We start from the raw sequence: 17016 nt of genomic DNA on the forward strand, positions 1-17016 counted from the left end.
TGGTAGTAACATAAGTGATAGTAAACCATACACCAAAGTGAATACATCAAATACATACTTAAGCTGAAAAACTAGCAACATTTTGGTAAAAGCAATGTCCACTGGCCCCTTCATTGGAGTCGCAGACTTTTAGCAATAGCACCGAAAGTGGATCTCTACATTCCAACATAAATCCTCCTTTTTTTCTACATCATTTCAAACTTGTCGTTTGCTCAGTATACCCTACAGTACATCCCCAGACATCCGCCGCTGTGTGGTTTGTTAGCTAAACCCGTGGTATATGATCCCTGGGGTTATATGAATGCTAGAGAAAGCCTTGTCTGGTTAGCCTGCCTGTCATTCCAGATCGTTCACTCCACACAATGGCTTTTGCAAAGGCATGGCTTTATGGCTTATCAATTACCATGTCTAGGGAAAGAATGATTTGTGTACTTTTCAGGAGGTCAAAGAAAAACTGTACATTATAAATAAAAAATTGAGTCTTGAATGTAATGATTTATTCATATTCATTTGTTTTTCCAAGTTGTGATTTTAGTTATTTTTAGCCTGCATGTCAGTATGTTTCTGCCTTGGCCAACCATGATTGCCTTGAAATGTAATATTTTTGAGGCACCCAGTGTAAAATTCTTTAGAGTAAATAAATTCACAAAAACATAGAAAACTACATCAAAAAAAGAGATGGTGGAAGAGTAAGGCAGATGTGAAACACTGCTGAGTTTGATTGAGCATGCATATGTGCAATTATATTGTGTGTGCGCACATACAGGAAACTGCCAAAATAAAGGAAACCCCAACATAAAGTGTCTTAATAGGGCGTTGGGCCACCACGAGCCAGAACAGCTTCAATGCACATTGGCATCGCTTATACAAGTGTCTGTAACTCTTTTGGAGTGATGTGACACCATTCTTCCATGAGAAATTCCATCATTTGGTGTTTTGCTGATGGTGGTGGAAAACACTGTCTCAGGCATACTGTCTCAGCCATGCATATGGTTTTCAGGCTCATCAAACCATTGTGACCACTCGTGCCCTGTGGATGCAGGCATTGTCATCCTATGGGGGCATAGCCATGGTAGCCAAAATAATGGAATGCCCAGCATTTTTATACATGACCCTAAGCATGATGGGATGTTATAAATGCTTAATTAAGCCAGGAATAATACTTGCTTTCAATATACTTTGTATCCCTCATTTACTCAAGTGTTTAAATTATTTTGGCAGTAACTTGCACATTTTAAAGAATGACTTGTGTGTGTGATTCCACTGACAAGAAAAATGTGTGTGAGGCCTAGATGTGTGTTGTGGATGTCTACGATGGTAACTTTCAATGTTGTGAGATGCAACGTTGATGCTTGTGCATACACAGTATACTGAGTATAACTACGAAAACTATGACTTGTTATCAAATAACAAATCAAGTATAAATATGATTGATGCTAATAGTGAGTGTTGGTCCTCTTTCTCAGTCAGTGTACAGGTCTACTTGTGTCAGCGGTGGGATAGTTGGGGGTGGGGGGGCTTGGGGCTGCTCCCTCCTCTTGTGACTCCTGCCAGGAGTCCCTGCTGTGCTGAGATGCCTTACAGCTCATCATCCTTGTTCACTGGAAGAGACACAGACAAGAACACGATGACAGATAAGTTAATTTATTAAAGAGGTAAGTGAATGTCTAGGGTAAGGGTCCTTAACTGGTCCTGTTTATAATACATAATAATACTTAATTTAATTGTTAAAAGCACTTTCTCAGACCCAAGGTGCAAAAAAATATATGTAATTGGGGAAGACTTAAATACTTGGATTGGTTTTCATCAGATTGTGTCACCTATCTAGCCCTGCTTCCTTTTTAGATCACCGGTAATGAAGGAGAAGTGCTTAGATAGGATCTTGCACGATGGAGAACATGCCTTGTTGTTTTTAATAGTATCCATCATCACAGACCACCAGGGATGGGAGATCACCTAAAGGTAGAGCTAACCTTGTTATTGTGATGGCGTTTTCACTCAAACATCCAGGTTCTTTCCCATGGAGCAAAGCTTTAAAGGCAGGTCAATAAAGTGCACGTGTCAACCCCAGTGACACGTGATGCCTTGTCGAGGCAACCATCTAGCCCTGTCGAGAGCCAAGTGATGTGGGCCGAGCCAAAAGCCAAAAGCAAAGCAGGCACTCCTAAACATGTCAGGACGGGATGGTCACCACGGGCTAGAAGTCACACACACACTGAATGTACGCATACATGCACAGACACACACACACAAAATGTACGTGTACAAGGACGCACATGTACAGACACAGCATCGTGCAAACCTGAAGAGACAAAATCAATGTATAAAGGGTAGACATGCCCTTTGGTGCCATGTTGTGTGGGTCTAGATTTAACATGAAACAAAGTAGAAATAAGAGTCCAATAGAACAGGGGTGCTTCAGTACCTTTCTTGACAGGGATGTCATCGATGGACTCCACCACGTGAATGGTGCCCACCGCTGAGGCTTCTCCCTTGGCGTTGACAGCGTGACACTCGTACGAACCCGCCTCTTCCTTGGTGAGCGGCGAGATCTGAAAAGCATTGCGACGGTGGTTATTACACCTTAATGTGATTTTTAGCAGAACACATGATGTGGTCTGCAGTAAACAAGCAGCTGCAAGGGGACACAAACACAGCCTCAAACTCTCCCTCCCAGCCAAACTCGGCCCATTTCGACAGAGCACGGGCGCCATTTCAAGTGTTCAGGATTGTTTGCAGTTGTATAACTGCTGTCCAGTGCCGGCTTGCCCCTGTGTAGGCGTTTAGACGTTTACTTCTCACAAGTACAAACATCTAAAGTGGAAGATGGCAAATTAAGAAAGCATGGCAACAAATCATTGTGGAAGATAAATACCCTGAAATGAGATCAAGAAATTGAAAGAATTTGATGTTTGACAGCAGGGGAGCAGAATACTGAGAGTGAAAAGTAAGGGAAGAAGAGATAGATATAAATCTAACCACTGAACAGGGCCCACCAATGTTTTCTGTTCCTTTTCTGAGACATTGAAGAAGGAGTTTCATTTCTATTAAACTCTCTGTCATGTAGAGGCTCTGAACAGAACAAGTCAATGAGGAGCGTTGATGGATAACTTTGGAATATGCTTCAGGTAATATTTAAGCAATACGGCATGAGGGGGTGTGGTATATGGCCAATATACTACGGCTAAGGGCTGTTCTTAAGCATGATGCAACGCGGAGTGCCTGTATACACGCCTTAGTCGTGGTAGATCAGCCATATACCACAAACCCCCGAGGTGCCTTATTGCTATTATAAACTGATTAGCAACATAATTTGAACAGTATATTTTTTTTCTTCTCATACCCGTGGTATTCCACAGCTTTAAGCCAATCAGCATTCAGGGCTCAAACCACCCAGTTTATAATTATAAATAAATTGCATAAATAATGGAATGTCAGCTATCTAATACATAACTCTTCCACCATATGCTTTAATTTTCCCTTTATTAACTCTGTGTGTTGTCTTTGAGGTATTTGACTGATTTGTGTCTGTGGGGGAAGATCCACAAGTCTGTATGACAGCTAAAATATTTCAAGTAGTGTGCGTATCTGTGTGTTTATGTGTGTGTGGGCTGGTTGGACTCACCAGGACCCAGCCGGTGACCTCATGTTTCTCAGGTCCTCCACGGGTCTGAATGGCTAGGTTGTCTCTGTCTCCTGGAAGCAGCTCCATTCTCTGTTTTCCGCTGGTGACCTGGGAAACAACCGTTAACTTCATAACTAACTAATCGAATCAACTCATTAAAAGCACACAGTGTGCGTGCAGCTGTGAAGCTGAAAACATTTGACGCTTCAGCTACTACACTCACGAGGCAACCAACTTAATCATGTTATAGTAGGTTTCAGTAAATTGCCCAATGTTATTTCAAGTCATCTAAAATCACATTCTCTTTATATGACCTAAGCTCAGACACTGACATCTACAGCTATAAAAACACATGATATAAGCAAAGAAAGCAAAGGCTCATCTGGGAAATCAGTGGACCACAAGAAAGTCTTGGTATGGAAAGATGGATGTAATTAACTCATGACATGTTCTGTTGGATCCAAACCATACATCTTCAGTTGTATTGTATCGAGCTCACTGACATGTTTTTCCTCTCTCTCTCCCCTCAAAGAGACGAAGTGTGAGAACCAGCTGGAGGTGAGTTTGGTCTGTTTTGGTGTGTAGAAGACGTTGAAGGTCACACACCAGAGAAGTCACTTAATTCCAGAGAGAAATGCCAGGGTGGTTGTGGGTTTGATTCCCACGGGGGGTCAGTATGAAAAGGTATGCACTCTGGATAAGAGCGCACCTGCTAAATTAGTCAAATGTAAATGTTTTAACATCTTTTTGCCTTTCTCTCTCCTTCTCTCTCTCTCTCCGTCTCTCACTTATCTCACTCATCAGTTCTGTCTCCGTCTCCCACTCTTCCCCCTCAATTTTATCTCCCTGTCTCCCCTTTCCCATTCTTTTCCTCCCTCTTTCCCTCTCCCTCCCTATCTGAGGGGATTTTGAGGCAAGCTGAAAAGTGTTCTTCAGGAGGCCCGGACATTACTGTCTCCAGGCTCTAGTCCTCTACAGTAGATAGGACCTAACCCGGGCATAGTCATCACCTTCACTCTAACAGCTCAGCGTTCAACACCATAGTCTCGTCCAATCACTAAGCTAAAGACCCTGGGATTAAACACCTCCCTCTGCAACTGGATCCTGGACTTCCTGACGGGCCACCCCCAGGTGGTGAGGGTAGTCAACAACATATCTGCCATGCTCACCCTCAAATGGGGGCCCCTCCGGGGATTTTTTTTCCTTCTCACCCTTCTACACAGAATGCCCCATAATGAGAAAGTGAAAACAAGTTTTTAGAAATTTTTGCAAATTTATTAAAAATGAAATACAGAAATATCTCATTTACACACCCCTGAGTCAAAACTTTGTAGAAGCACCTTTGGCAGCGATTACAGCTGTGAGTCTTTCTGGGTAAGTCTCTAAGAGCTTTCCACAACTGGATTGTGCAACATTTGCCCGTTATTCTTTTCAAAATTCTTCAAGCTTTGTCAACTTGGTTATTGATCATTGCTAGACAACCATTTTTAGGTCTTGCCATAGATTTTCAAGTAAATTGAAGTCAAAATCGTAACTGAAGATTTCCCCTCTAACCCCTCATGTCCTGTGCTATTGTTTCAGTGTGGTGTTAACAATAGCGCGCTTCATATCCTCCATGGTCATATCTCTTTCATCCATTGTGTCCTCAACTATAGAGCCCAAATCAACAATCAGTTGAAGGGGACGTATGAATATCTAGACATAGGAAAATACATTAACAACCTACCGTATGTACAGTTATTTGGACCATCATACTAAACTAGACATGGGAGTGATTTTGATACCCGTATAGAAATGTTTTCTCAAAGCATGGGGCGATTGTCTTTTCTTTTGTACCATAACCTAGAAAAGTGTTGATTCAAATTTGAATTGAACATGTCCTAGTGACCTCACCGTTGGACCTTCTGGTACCTTCTTCCAGGTGATCACAGGGGTGGGGATTCCAATGGCCTCGCAGCTCAGGTAGACCTGGGAGCCTGTGACATTGTAGACCTCACCAGGGGCTGTCACAATGACAGGTGCTATAGAGGAGGAGAAGAAGAAAGAAAGAAAAAAAGGTGAGACAATTGAGTGGATTTAATATCTCCTTCAAATCAACCTGTAACATGTATTTTTTACCTTGGGCGGAATCAGAGAGAGCTCTGGTGTTATCCCCTGGGACAAGCTGGTACAAGATGGAAATGTCAGAGCAGAAATTCAATGTTCGTGTTCTGATTGATGCGTTGTATAAATGAGTGTGCGTGTTATAAATGAACAGATAGCGGCTCCAGTCCTTTTAGCCGCTCAGAAAATAATTCATGTGAATCTTACAGTAAGTGGTGAAGCTGATATAACATGGACCACATCAAGGAGTTTGGAGTTCATTCTGTTAGTTAGGAATTTGGTGAAATATTAAGCATACCTTCTCCCCTCGATTTTCTCATGCCAGTAAGAATTAGTTGAACATGACCTATGTTTGGTTTCTCAATGTGAACCTGGACATTACTGTAATTGCCTTTGAAACATTGGGACAGGCTTTATGCTGACTTGCACCAATTAAAACTCTATTATTAATTCTGAAAAACAAAGCTGGTAATCTATTTAGCTCAAACAGAATGATCTGTCATTTCTATGGGCCAAGAAAATAATTTGTGCAATTACATCACGTCACACTTCTGGCACATAATACTTTACATGCGATCCACAAGTGTGGACAGAAATGTAGCTTTACTGAAATGTTATTTTAGTTATGATGAATAGGCTTTGAATGGCAAGGGTTGCAAAGGAAGGGCCGCTGGAAGACCTATGGAAGATTGAGTATGTTGTCTTTTAAATTCTCTATACTCCAACCCAAGGAATGGATATGATATGATAATTAGGATCATAAATAAGCGCTGACTCATATACAGTTAAAGTCAGGAGTTTACATACACCTTTACCAAATACATTTAAACTCAGTTTTTCACAATTCCTGACTTTTAATCCTAGGAAAAATTCCCTGTTTTAGGTCAGTTAGGATCATCACTTTATTTTAAGAATGTGAAATGTCAGAATAATAGTAGAGAGAATGATTTATTTCAGCTTTTATTTCTTTCATCACATTCCCAGTGGGTCAGAAGTTTACATATACTCAATTAGTATTTGGTAGCATTTAAAATGTTCAACTTTGGTCAAACGTTTCGGATAGCCTTCCACAAGCTTCCCACAATAAGTTGGGTGAAGTTTGGCCCATTCCTCCTGACAGAGCTGGAGTAACTGAGTCAGGTTTGTAGGTTTCCTTGCTCGCACACACTTTTTCAGTTCTGCCCACAAATGTTCTTTTGGTTTGAGGTCAGGGCTTTGTGATGGACACTCCAATACCTTGACTTTGTTGTCCTTAAGCCATTTTGCCACAACTTTGGAAGTATGCTTGGGGTCATTGTCCATTTGGAAGACCCATTTGCGACCAAGCTTTAACTTCATGACAGATGTCTTGAGATGTTGCTTCAATATATCCACATAATTTCCCTTCCTCATGATGCCATCTATTTTGTGAAGTGCATCTGTCCCTCCTGCAGCAAAGCACCCCCCCCCAACATGATGCTGCCACCCCCGTGCTTCATGGTTGGGATGGTGTTCTTCGGGTTGCAAGCCTCACCCTTTTTCCTCCAAACATAACGATCGTCATTATGGCCAAACAGTTCTATTTTTGTTTCATCAGACCAGAGGACATTTCTCCAAAAAGTACGATCTTTGTCCCCATGTGCAGTTGCAAACCGTAGTCTGGCATTTTTATGGCGGTTTTGGAGCAGTGTCTTCTTCCTTGCTGAGCGGCCTTTCAGGTTATATCGATATAGGACTCATTTTACTTTGGATATAGATACTTTTGTACCTGTTTCCTCCAGCATCTTCACAAGGTCCTTTTCTGTTGTTCTGGGATTGATTTGCACTTTCGGCACCAAAGTACTTTCCTCTCTAGGAGACAGAACGCGTCTCCTTCCTGAGCGGTATGACGGCTGCGTGGTCCAATGGTGTTTATTCTTGCGTACTATTGTTTGTACAGATGAACGTGGTACCTCCATACGTTTGGAAATTGCTCCCAAGGATGAACCAGACTTGTTGATTTCTTTTGATTTCCCCATGATGTCAAGCAAAGAGGCACTGAGTTTGAAGGTAGGCCTTGAAATACATCCACAGGTACACCCCCAATTGACTCAAATGATGTCAATTATCCTATCAGACGCTTCTAAAGCCAGGACATCATTTTCGGGAATTTTCCAATCTGTTTAAAGGAACAGTCAACTTAGTGTATGTAAACTTCTGACCCACTGGAATTGTGATACAGTGAACTATACGTGAAATAATCTGTCTGTAAACAATTGTTGGAAAAATTACTTGGGTCATGCACAAAGTAGATGTCCTAACCGACTTGCCGAAACTATAGTTTGTTAACAAGAAATTTGTGGAGTGTTTGAAAAACAAGTTTTAATGACTCCATCCTAAGTGCATGTAAACCTCCAACTTCAACTGTAGCTAGAGGCCCATGTTGTTTTGAATTCCGGTGAAATTTACTGTCACCAATTAAGTAAGGTCAACAAAATCCTCCCCTGAAACCACAGCCCTAGGCCTAGTCAACGAACCCTGAGAAAACAATAACAACTTGGAGTGGAGAGAGGAATGTTGGCCTTGAACTTGAACCTAACGTTATATTCACCTTGACCTATCTGAGAGCCTAAAGGGTGCAGCTTAAGTGGTGGTCTGACATCGCCCTGTTGTATATGGGCAAATTAGCAAGAGTCTGGGGCCTTTCGTGTGGCACGACTTTATCTGCCAGCTAGCCAGGTTTTTTCCTCCATTCTTTTTCCACGTCCTGAACCCTTTCGCCTGCCTAATCCAGAGCCAGCATGCAGTTATAATTAATCATGTGAAGGTTCAGTGAACTAGACACTGCTGGCTTTGCTTTAAACCAACAGGGCCTGTCTGTGTGTTTGTAGGCGAGGCTCTGTCTGTTCAGGGCTATATGTACTATAGAGTGCCACCCCAGAGTGGAGACAACGGCTTTCAGCTTGTTCAGTGGCTGGCATTAGTTAGATCTGGTTGTTTTGGAAGGATTATAGAGATAGAGGATGATGTAAACCTTGTCCACACCCAGTGGATAGTGCCACAGATTTTCCATAGTTCTCAGTCAGTTCTTCTATCCAGTAACTAGAGAACACTCATGTCTCTGCATGGGTCCCAAGACAAATCAATGTATTGTGACAGGGATGTACAATAACAATGTAAGTTGATGGTGCATTGGACAGTAGTCTAATCAAGACCATTTAGAATCAGTTCATGCAAGGCAAACATTGACAACAGGTCATAGAGAGATACCATCCGTAGGGATCAATACATTAACATTATTTGCATTGTGTAAATGGTTATTGATTATGCCAGAAAGCTTATAGCAAGCATATCACACTTAAAAAATCATAATACCTCTTACTGATCGAGGGGAAAGATTAGTCAAGATGAAAGTGACACCAACATGTAACACCAAAATGTAATGTCTAGGCCCCTTGGTGAACTATTGGCTATTAGGTCAGAATGTATTTGAGATGGATGAGAATTATTGTAGCATGATACACCAAATCAAAACAGTTTTTCCAAAATATACAGAATTCAATGTCCACTAAACTACTACTGCGCTCTATATAATAAGTGGACCGTTATCTGCCGTTCCCCCCATTCTCACCTGTTGAGCATTTTCCTTTATTCAAAATCTTGATTTCAGGCTTCTCCTCGCTCACCGCTTTCAGGCTGGCAACTTTCAAGTCGCAACCAGTTTTATAAGTCACCCCATCGGAGCCACACACTTCGTAGTTGGTTTTGCAGGCGCAAACGCCGAGCTTTGTCTTTTTGTCCTTTTCGCTCTTTACGCACTCCAGTCCAGAGGCGCAACGCTTGGCTGTGACTCCGCGCCCCCCACATGGTTCCCCGGCTCCATACGCGCAAAGTGAACAACAACCGCAGAAGTCAAAAATTGTGCCAGACTTGCAGCCCTCCTTTGGTAGAGGGTCGCACAGGATGGGTTCACACGTGCCACAGGTGCGCGGCACACGGTCCGCAGATGCGGACACAAGTGACAACGATACCGCCACGGCGAAAAGCACCAACATGTTGATGTTGAGTTTATAGTGGTGGTTCTGTATTGCCATGGCTGTCTCATACAGTGTAAAGCACCGTACAGTTCTTATTAGCGATTTTGTTGAAACTCAACCCCGCCCCCAAAATCCCCTCCTTTGACTTCCATGTCTCCATAAAAGTTTTGGTCTAAATCCCCATTTTAAATTAATTTAGCAATTAACCCAAAACACCACAGTTAATACAAAATAATGTTTTATTTTACTGAAGTAACTTCAACCCAATTACTTCAACTTTTTTAACACATCTGATATAATCAACAATTTATGGATCACATAATGATATTCACATTCAATAAATAAACATTTTATGCAATTTACACTGGATGTTCAAAGTACAAATCTAGCATCCACTGATCATCCATGACTATGGTGGTCATCTTAAATACATTTCTTGCACATAATTTGCCAGTTACAATGCCAGTTAAAGTTGCATTGCCTGTTACATTCCTTAATCACAACACCAAGTTATCCTGGGTAGAACAAGGAGTGGTTGCCTTTGAAAGTAAGCATGCACGTACATGTTACAGTATACACCAGTCACATAGATATCTTGATACTGACTTGGTTAGTTAGATATGGACGTGTTGGATATGTCTGATTTTCTCTGATGGACCATGACCCATCGTGGTCCACTCTAGATCTCAGTTCAGTGGTCACCAACCCTTGTCCTGGAGAGATACAGGGTGTACAGTGCAGGTGTTTGTGCCAACCTAGCGCTAACACGTGATTATTCAGCTAATCATTAATACCTTGACTGGCTGAATTGGGGAAGGGGCTTTAGGGTTGATTTAGGATTGAAAGTCTTTTATCCACTATGAGATGGAAAACCGTTTTGACTCTATGTATTTGGAAATGAAGGAAGAAGCAATATCTCTGTAAGGCGTGTCTGAGTTGGAGCGCGTGGAGGGGATGCGGCACAGCCTCCGGAAGCGAGGCGAGCGCAGGAGCAGATTGTGTCCCAGTCCCACACAACTGGAGGTCAACCAGTACAGAGTCATAGACTAGAGAAGAATGAGGAGGGCAAAATGATAGTGTGTCAATCTTTGGCATTCAGCATAGACAAATAAGCAGGTTTTAATTCTATACATAAAATAAAATTCAACTGGAAGCGAGGTTCATATGGGTAGCCCCTCAGAATCATATCTGAAAAAGCTTATGAAACATCACCCTACTAGAATAGATCTAACTAAACCAAAGGTCAGGAATAGCCTCCGATTTTTTCAGTCTTCCTTGGAGGATTTCATGGGCCTACTCTCATGTGGACCAGTGTTTTGGGTTTCTCTTTGGCAGATCGGTTTCTTATGTAACGATCATGGTGCTCTGAAGGAAGACAACAAAATTACACTCCAGATTATCGAGACAGATTGGGGGGGGGGGGGGGGGGGGGGGGTGCTAGATTGGGAGGATAAATCAGTGTACCTGGGAAAGAGCGAGAGAGGGCTTTCAAAACCAGAGAAGGCTATTCAGGGACAAGCAGGGTTTGTATGTCGCAACATCTGTCCAACTATAAAATGTACAGCATGTGTGTGTGTGTATTTCTCTGAGTGTGTGTGTGTGTGTGTGTGTGTGTGTGTGTGTGTGTGTGTGTGTGTGTGTGTGTGTGTGTGTGTGTGTGTGTGTGTGTGTGTGTGTGTGTGTGTGTGTGTGTGTGTGTGTATCTTCCATATAAGAGAGACGTCCTGTGGACTTGGTGGAATTGTCACTAAAGTCGGGGAGAAAACATCCTCAGTGTGTTTTCAGCTATTACCATTTAGGTGGGTACCATTGTGGAGGTTTACCAGTGGCGTCATCAGACACCCCCAGGCTCAGGATCTGCAGGGCCAGGGAGAGTCACACTCACATGGGCAGCTGCACCCATACTAGCAGGCTGGCCTTGAAGGGGTGGCAGTTATCCCCCGCATACAGCTCAGACACTATTCTCTTCAGGTTCTTCTTGAATTGGTATCTAATGGGACACAAAGGATTTTTTAAGGAAGTTCAATTTAGTTACTACTTGTAAAACCTCATAGCTGACATGGAAACCTGATACAGTGTAATTTATCAGTTGAACAACAAGGACCTTCTTCCTAGAAGTTAAATTGTATTTCATAACTAACCAGATCTATACTGAACAAAAATATAAACGCAACACGTAAAGTTTTGGTCCCATATTTTGTGCACAAATGTGTTTACATCCCTGTTAGTGAGCATTTCTCCTTTGCCAAGATAATCCATCCACCTGACAGGTGTGGCATAACAAGAAGCTGATTAAACAGCATGATCATTACACAGGTGCATCTTGTGCTGGGGACAATAAAAGGTCACTTTAAAATGTGCAGTTTTGTCACATAACACAATGCCACAGATGTCTCAAGTTTTAAGGGAGCGTGCAATTGCTGAGTGCAGGAATGTACACCAGAGCTGTTGGCAGAGAATTTAATGTTAATTTCTCTACCATAAACCACCTCCAACATCGTTTTAGAGAATTTGTCAATACGGCCAACTGGCCTCACAACCGCAGACCACATGTAACCACGCCAGCCCAGGACCTCCACATCCGGCTTCTTCACCTGCGGGATCGTCTGAGACCAGTCACCTGAAACTGCGGGTTTGCACAACCGAAGAATTTCTGCATAAACTGTCAGAAACCGTCTCAGAGAAGTTCGTCTGTGTGCTCATAGTCCTCACCAGGGTCTTGACCTGACTGCAGTGGGAGAATTCACAACTTAGATGGCCACTGGCATGCTGGTGAAGTGTGATCTTCGTGGATGAATCCCGTTTTCAACTGTATCGGGTAGATAGCAGACAGCGTGTATGGCATTGTGTGGGCAAGCAGTTTGCTGATCTCAACGTTGTGAACAGAGTGCCCCATGGTGTCGGTGGCGTAATGTTATGGCCAGCATAAGCTATGGACAACGAACACAATTGCATTTTATCGATGGCAATTTGAATGCACAGAGACACCGTGACGAGATTCTGAGGCCCATTGTCGTGCCATTCATCCGCCGCCATCACCTCATGTTTCAGCATGATAATGCACGGCCCCATGTCGCAAGGATCTGTACACAATTCCTGGAAGCTGAAAATGTCCACTTCTTCCATGGCCTGCATACTCACCGGACATGTCACCCATTGAGCATGTTTGGGATGTTCTGGATGGACGTGTACGACAGCGTGTTCCAGTTCCCGCCAATATCCAGCAACTTTGCACAGCCATTGAAGAGGAGTGGACAACATTCCACAGGCCACAATAAACAGCCTGATTAACTCTATGAGAAGGAGATGTGGCGGGCTGGTGGTCCCACCAGATACTGACAGGGGCATGATTCAGAAAACCAACCTTTTTTTTAAGGTATCTGTGACCAATAGATGCATATCTGTATTCCCAGCCATGTGAAATCCATAGATTAGGGCCTAATGAATGTATTTCACCTGACTGATTTCCTTATATGAACTGTAACTCAATAAAATCTTAGAAAATGCATTTATATTTTTGTTCAGTGTAAAATAGATCTAAAAAGGAAACTGTCATACACCATTGCATTGACAGCGAAGATCAAGAGAGCATTTTTCTTTTAAGAAAAACTCAAAAAGGCAAGGCTTATCAAATCAAATGTTGTCACATGCGCCGAATACAACAGGTGTAGACTAACATGAAACGCTTACTTACAAGCCCTTAACCAACAATGCAGTTTTTAAAAAGTAAGTAAGAAAAATAAATACTAAATTAAAGAAACTAACGTTTTTAAAAAAGTAACACAATAAGATAACAATAATGAGGCTGTAAACAGGCGGCACCGGTACCAAGTCAATGTGCGGTTGTAAAGGTTAGTCGAGGTAATTGAGGTAATATGTACATGTAGGTAGTAAGTGACTATGCATAGATAATAAATGGCCAGTAGCAGCATCGTAAAAAAGGGGGTCAATGCAAATAGTCTGGATAGCCATTTGATTGACTGTTTAGCAGTCTTATGGCTTGGGGGTAGAAGCAGTTAAGGAGCCTTTTGGACCTAGACTTAGCGCTCCACACTGCCAGGTCTCTGTCTCATCTTTGTCGGTGATCAGGCCTACCACCGCTGTGTCGTCTGCAAACTTAATGATGGTGTTGGAGTCTTGCATGGCCACCCAGTCGTGAGAGTACAGCAGGGGACTAAGCACTCACCCTGAGGGGCAACCGTGTTGAGGATCGGCGTGGCAGATATGTTGTTGCCTACCCTTACCACCTGGGGGCAGCCCATCAGAAAGTCCAGTATCCAGTTGCAGATGGAGGTGTTTAGTCCCAGGGTCCTTAGCTTAGTAAGGAGCTTTGAGGGTACTATGGTGTTGAATGCTGAGCTGTGGTCAGCGAACAGCATTCTCATGTAGGTGTTCCTTTTGTCCAGGTAGGAAAGGGCAGTGTGGAGAGCTATAGATATTGCATCATCTGTGGATCTGTTGGGGCGATATGTGAATTGTAGTGGGTCTAGGGTTTCTGGGATATTAGTGTTGATGTAAGCCATAACCAGCCTTTCAAAGCACATCATGGCTACCCTTTAGGCAAGTTACCTTGGCTTTCTTGGGCACAGGGACTATGTAGGTATTACAGACTAAGCCAGGGAGAGGTTGAAAATGTCAGTGAAGACTCTTGCCAGTTGGTCAGCACATGTTCTGTGTACGCGTCTTGGAAATCCATCTGGCCCTGCCAGATGTTTAAAGGTCTTACTCACATTGGCTACATAGAGCGTGATCACACAGTTGTCCAGAATAGCTTGTACTCTCATGCATGGTTCAGTATTGCTTGCCTTGAAGCGAGCATAGAAAGCATTTAGCTCATCTGGTAGTCAGAGCCGGTGTAGTAAGATTCAATCTTAGTCCTGTATTTACACTTTGCCTGTTGGATGGTTCATTTGTTGGGCATAGTGGGATTTCTTATAAGCGTCCAGATTAGTGTCCCGCTCCTGGAAATCGGCAGCTCTAGCCTTTAGCTCAGTGTGGATGTTGCCTGTTATCCATGGCTTCTGTTTGGGATATGTACATATGGTTACTGTGGGGACGACGTCATTGATGCACTTATTGATGAAGCCGGTGACTAATGTGGAATACTCGCCAATGAATACCGGAACATATTCCAGTCTGGGCTAGCAAAACAGTACTGTAGCTAAGCATCGGCATCATCTGACCACTTCCGTACTGAGCGAGGCAGTGCGTTCTATTTTTGTTGATATGTATAGACTAGAGTCTTGAGGTTGGCGCCAAGCTCCCAGAGGCAGCCCTCCATGAGCCTGGGTCAAAGGTCATTTCTTTACCGGCAGTGTTTTTCCATCCAGCCCTTTTCACTTGGCTCGCACTGAGATCTCGTAGCGCAACCTCTTAGCCAGCTCCGCTATCTCCATTTTCAGGTCTTCAACTTAGCTGAAGGCAAAGAGAAGCACAGGGGTTAGCTTTGATTCAACATAGACTCCCCCTGCAGCCAAAAGTTATAAAATTACACTGCACACATTAGTAACCCAAAACTGGACATAGGTCGTAGAGTGAGTCAGGGTAGCCAAGTAGCCTGGTCAGAAGGGAGCACTCTCTCTGAGTTATGACAACGAAACATTCAACCCGACTGCTCCTTTTTTAAATCAAGTTCTCAAAGTCCTTCAAGAGTCAGGGACCTTGATGTATTACAGCCAAATATTTAAGTAAAAATGCTGTTCTCCTCATGATGACTCATGAAGGTCATTCACAGACATGAGTAGAATAGAATGCTTGTGCGTTCATGTCTGTCTGTGTGTGTGTGTGTCTGTGTGTGTCAGGCCTGTGAGAGGGGGAGCGATATGCTGACCCTTGTTCTCACACAGTGGGGGAGAGAGCAGCACTGGGGAGGGGAGGAAAAGGAGTAGGTGGAGGCAGGAAAAAAACGACATCCCACAGCTGAGGAAGGATGGAGGAGTGGGAAAGAATGCTTAATAAGGCCAAGCGCTCAGCAACGTTTGCACCAGTCACAGCATTGGCTGACTTTAAAATGCCTGTCATAGTTACCCAGAATGTGTGTAAACATCTTGATCTTCCTGGGATGTTTCAATAACAGACAAAACGAAGGGGGACGAGGGAGTTTCAACACGTGTCTCATGTGTTCCCTCTGGTGGAATAGTGAGCAGCAGAGAACATCTCCCCATTGTGATGATATCATGTTTCACTTGTTTAACATAACAATATGGATGAGCACTTCTTTCCTGATAAAATCTGATGTGGTTGTTTGGATACTGTACATTTACATTTTAAATTGTTTAGCAAATAATACATTACACCAGGGGTGTACCTCAATCGTCTAAAGTAGCTTCCTACTCGTATCTCTTCTCCTTCAGCTGCATCCGTCTGTGTTCACAAAATAGGTGAAACCACTTGTCGATGCTTCCTGGATATTTGCTTTCACCTGTGCAAATTAAGGAAATAAGATGAGGAAGGATGCTACTTGACTTTAGACTATGGAGATTCACCCCAGGGTTTCTCAAGCTCAACTCTGACCCTGTTGAGACTAGTGTGTGCACCAACAAGGGCTGAAAAACACACTGTATAATAGGATGCTTGGTTCTTGATGCAACACAGGCCTTTGCGAGGATGACCACCTTATAGGCTCCCAGTGGCAGTGTTACGACTGTCCTCAGGGGAACGGTGGTACAGACGGTACTGGCCCACCATGGTAGACCTGTGTTCTGATGGATATATCTCAGTAGCTGCTCAGTCAGATAGACAGGAGTAGAGTCTGCTATGCTCTCATACCGGCCTCTACCGCTGGTTGTAGGAACTGGTCTACCGGGCTGAAACATGAAGTTTTATTTGACAACTTTAGGATGGAGGCAGGATAATGTGGCCACCCTAAGAGAGATGTGGTTGCGGTGTGTTGTGTGGTGGTCACAGGCAAAGGGAGCGTGGGAGATGCTTCGAATGGGAGGTGGTTCATTTGATGTAATGTTTTTTATTTAACCTTTATTTAACAAGGCAAGTCAGTTAAAAACAAATTCTTATTTACAATGAAGGCCTACCCCAGCCAAACCCTAACAACGCTGGGCCAATTGTGCGCTGCCATATGGGACTCCTAATCATGGCCGGTTGTGATACAGCCTGGAATTGAACCAGGATCTGTAGGACACCTCTAGCACTGAGATGCTGTGCCTTAGACCGCTACGCCACTCGAGAGCCCCAAGTACTTGCTAATATTCTGTGGCAGTATTGTGACAAATCTTTAAGAGGATAGGACCATTTTTATAAGAAGTAGGCTTCATTTGTGAACGGGCTAAATAAGTT

At 43.2% G+C, this 17016-nt stretch overlaps 1 protein-coding gene and 1 pseudogene across 1 annotated transcript; both read right to left on the reverse strand.

Moving 5' to 3' along the window:
* Positions 1–154: 154 nt before the first annotated feature.
* On the reverse strand, positions 155–9812 carry LOC120048082 (insulin-like growth factor-binding protein 7). The gene is made up of 5 exons (XM_038993776.1): positions 9318–9812; positions 5519–5646; positions 3626–3733; positions 2426–2552; positions 155–1601 (listed from the first exon to the last, which is right to left on the reverse strand). Exons 1-5 carry the CDS (start codon positions 9778–9780, stop codon positions 1579–1581), a joined length of 849 nt encoding a protein of 282 aa, XP_038849704.1. The 5' UTR covers positions 9781–9812; the 3' UTR covers positions 155–1578.
* Positions 9813–10580: 768 nt separating this feature from the next.
* On the reverse strand, positions 10581–16538 carry LOC120046975 (annotated as a pseudogene).
* Between the last annotated feature and the right edge of the window lie 478 nt (positions 16539–17016).

Source organism: Salvelinus namaycush, chromosome 5 (assembly GCF_016432855.1).
Source record: "Salvelinus namaycush isolate Seneca chromosome 5, SaNama_1.0, whole genome shotgun sequence".
Lineage (NCBI taxonomy): Eukaryota > Metazoa > Chordata > Actinopteri > Salmoniformes > Salmonidae > Salvelinus > Salvelinus namaycush.

Coding starts and splice junctions, on each gene's coding strand:
- LOC120048082 (XM_038993776.1), bottom strand. CDS start 9,780: ATGGCAATACAGAACCACCACTATAAACTCAACATCAACATGTTGGTG. Junction 3,734..5,518: donor AGGTACCAGAAGGTCCAACG/GTGAGGTCACTA, acceptor GTTGTTTCCCAG/GTCACCAGCGGAAAACAGAG. Junction 2,553..3,625: donor AGGTCACCGGCTGGGTCCTG/GTGAGTCCAACC, acceptor AATGCTTTTCAG/ATCTCGCCGCTCACCAAGGA.